Raw genomic sequence first — 1,376 nt, 5'->3', positions numbered from 1 at the left:
CCAGACCGTAGCTCCGTGTGTCTCCTTTTTTGGTATTTTCACCCAAATTCTTCTGCTAGTTGGGGTTTAGTCCACTTTTGTATCCTTCCCTTCAAAGCTCGGGTCCAAGATTATCTTCTGTGTCTGTGTTAATTGGTTTCCCTCTTCTTTGTTGAAGAGCGTCTGTGCAGTCCTTGTGCCTAGTTCACCATCTTGCCGGAACTCCCTAAAAGATTTTTTAATCACAGTCTTCCAGCATGTCTTGCTAAAGAAATTGAATTTTTAAAGACAATTGTTGTTTTAAGTAACTGATGCTCTAGAAATTTAAATGAATGTTCTTAACCCACTTCAAGTGTCTTACCTTCCCCACCCTTGTTAAAAGACCCCAGAGTGTGTGGTTTATATAAATTTTAGAATATGGAAGTAGTAGATAGGATTAGGGGGTGATTTTCAGAGTTTCCAGTGTATTTTTTAGACAACATATAGGAGGGAGATGGACTATTGGTTCATAAATTTTCATGTTGCTGTAGAAAGTAGAACTAAGGCTAATGAGGAAAGTTATAGGTTCCAGTTTTAGTAGTTAGATATTAACAAAGCACAACATTTGGGAGTTTTCTTCCATAAAAATTATTCAAGCTGTGGTCAGGAATGGATGTTGGATTATACAACTTCTAGGTCCCTTCCAATTCCAAGATATATGATTCAGATAACTATGACTATGGATCCCCCCTAATGTAATGAGAAATTAAAGGTGCAGCTTTAAAAAAAAAATAGTATAGTTGCATCAAAATCCTTAAACACAAGGTAGTGAAGTCATCCTGTAATAGGATATAAGAAACAGGACTAATAATTGACAATACTCTTGCCACTGAATCCCAAATAAATATATGCTTATTGATTTCACTTACATTAAGTACATGACCAACCTTCAACAAAAAATAGAATTATACAATACAATAAGTGGATTACAGACCCGCCATGCTCTCAAGTTCCAGAAAAAGGTGGATCACAGTACAGTAATCAAACACTGCCAGCCAAGAATGCCTATGTATGCGTTCTCTTTATCTACCATTAGCCTCAAAAAAAAAAAAAATTTTTTTTTAGAAAAGTATTTAGAGTGATAAAATTAATCACTTAAGGTTACTTTCACCTTACCAACTTTTGCAAATCTTTTCGGAAAGACTTAACAGTGTTTGGCCAAATGAGGAAGAGGAACTTAGAAGGGAACATCTTTTGCCCCTTTCATCCTGAGCTCATCTCCTCATGAACTTTTTCTGACTGATAATGTTTCTAATACTTAATTCAGAAAAGAACAAGCTCACTGATGGTTTTGCTTTCTCTTTTAGGCAGAAGAGGAAATTTCCAAGCCCAAAGCGGATGAAGGAAAGACAAGTTAA

The 1,376-nt window shown here is 35.8% G+C and overlaps 1 protein-coding gene across 1 annotated transcript in view; it reads left to right on the top strand.

Annotated features, from left to right (window-relative positions):
* CAST (calpastatin) overlaps positions 1-1,376 on the top strand; it is a 176,855-nt gene extending 175,479 nt beyond the window's left edge. Inside the window, exon 29 of the mRNA XM_042781176.1 lies at positions 1,326-1,376. Coding sequence (XP_042637110.1) covers positions 1,326-1,376 — 51 coding nt within the window. The remainder of the gene's footprint in view (positions 1-1,325) is intronic.

The sequence above is a fragment of the Orycteropus afer genome, unplaced genomic scaffold (genome assembly GCF_000298275.1).
Source record: "Orycteropus afer afer isolate SDZICR_OR568_19922 unplaced genomic scaffold, OryAfe1.0 scaffold00093, whole genome shotgun sequence".
Lineage (NCBI taxonomy): Eukaryota > Metazoa > Chordata > Mammalia > Tubulidentata > Orycteropodidae > Orycteropus > Orycteropus afer.
Note: the sequence above shows the minus strand (reverse complement) of the source record. Positions and strands in the feature narration are given on the sequence as shown.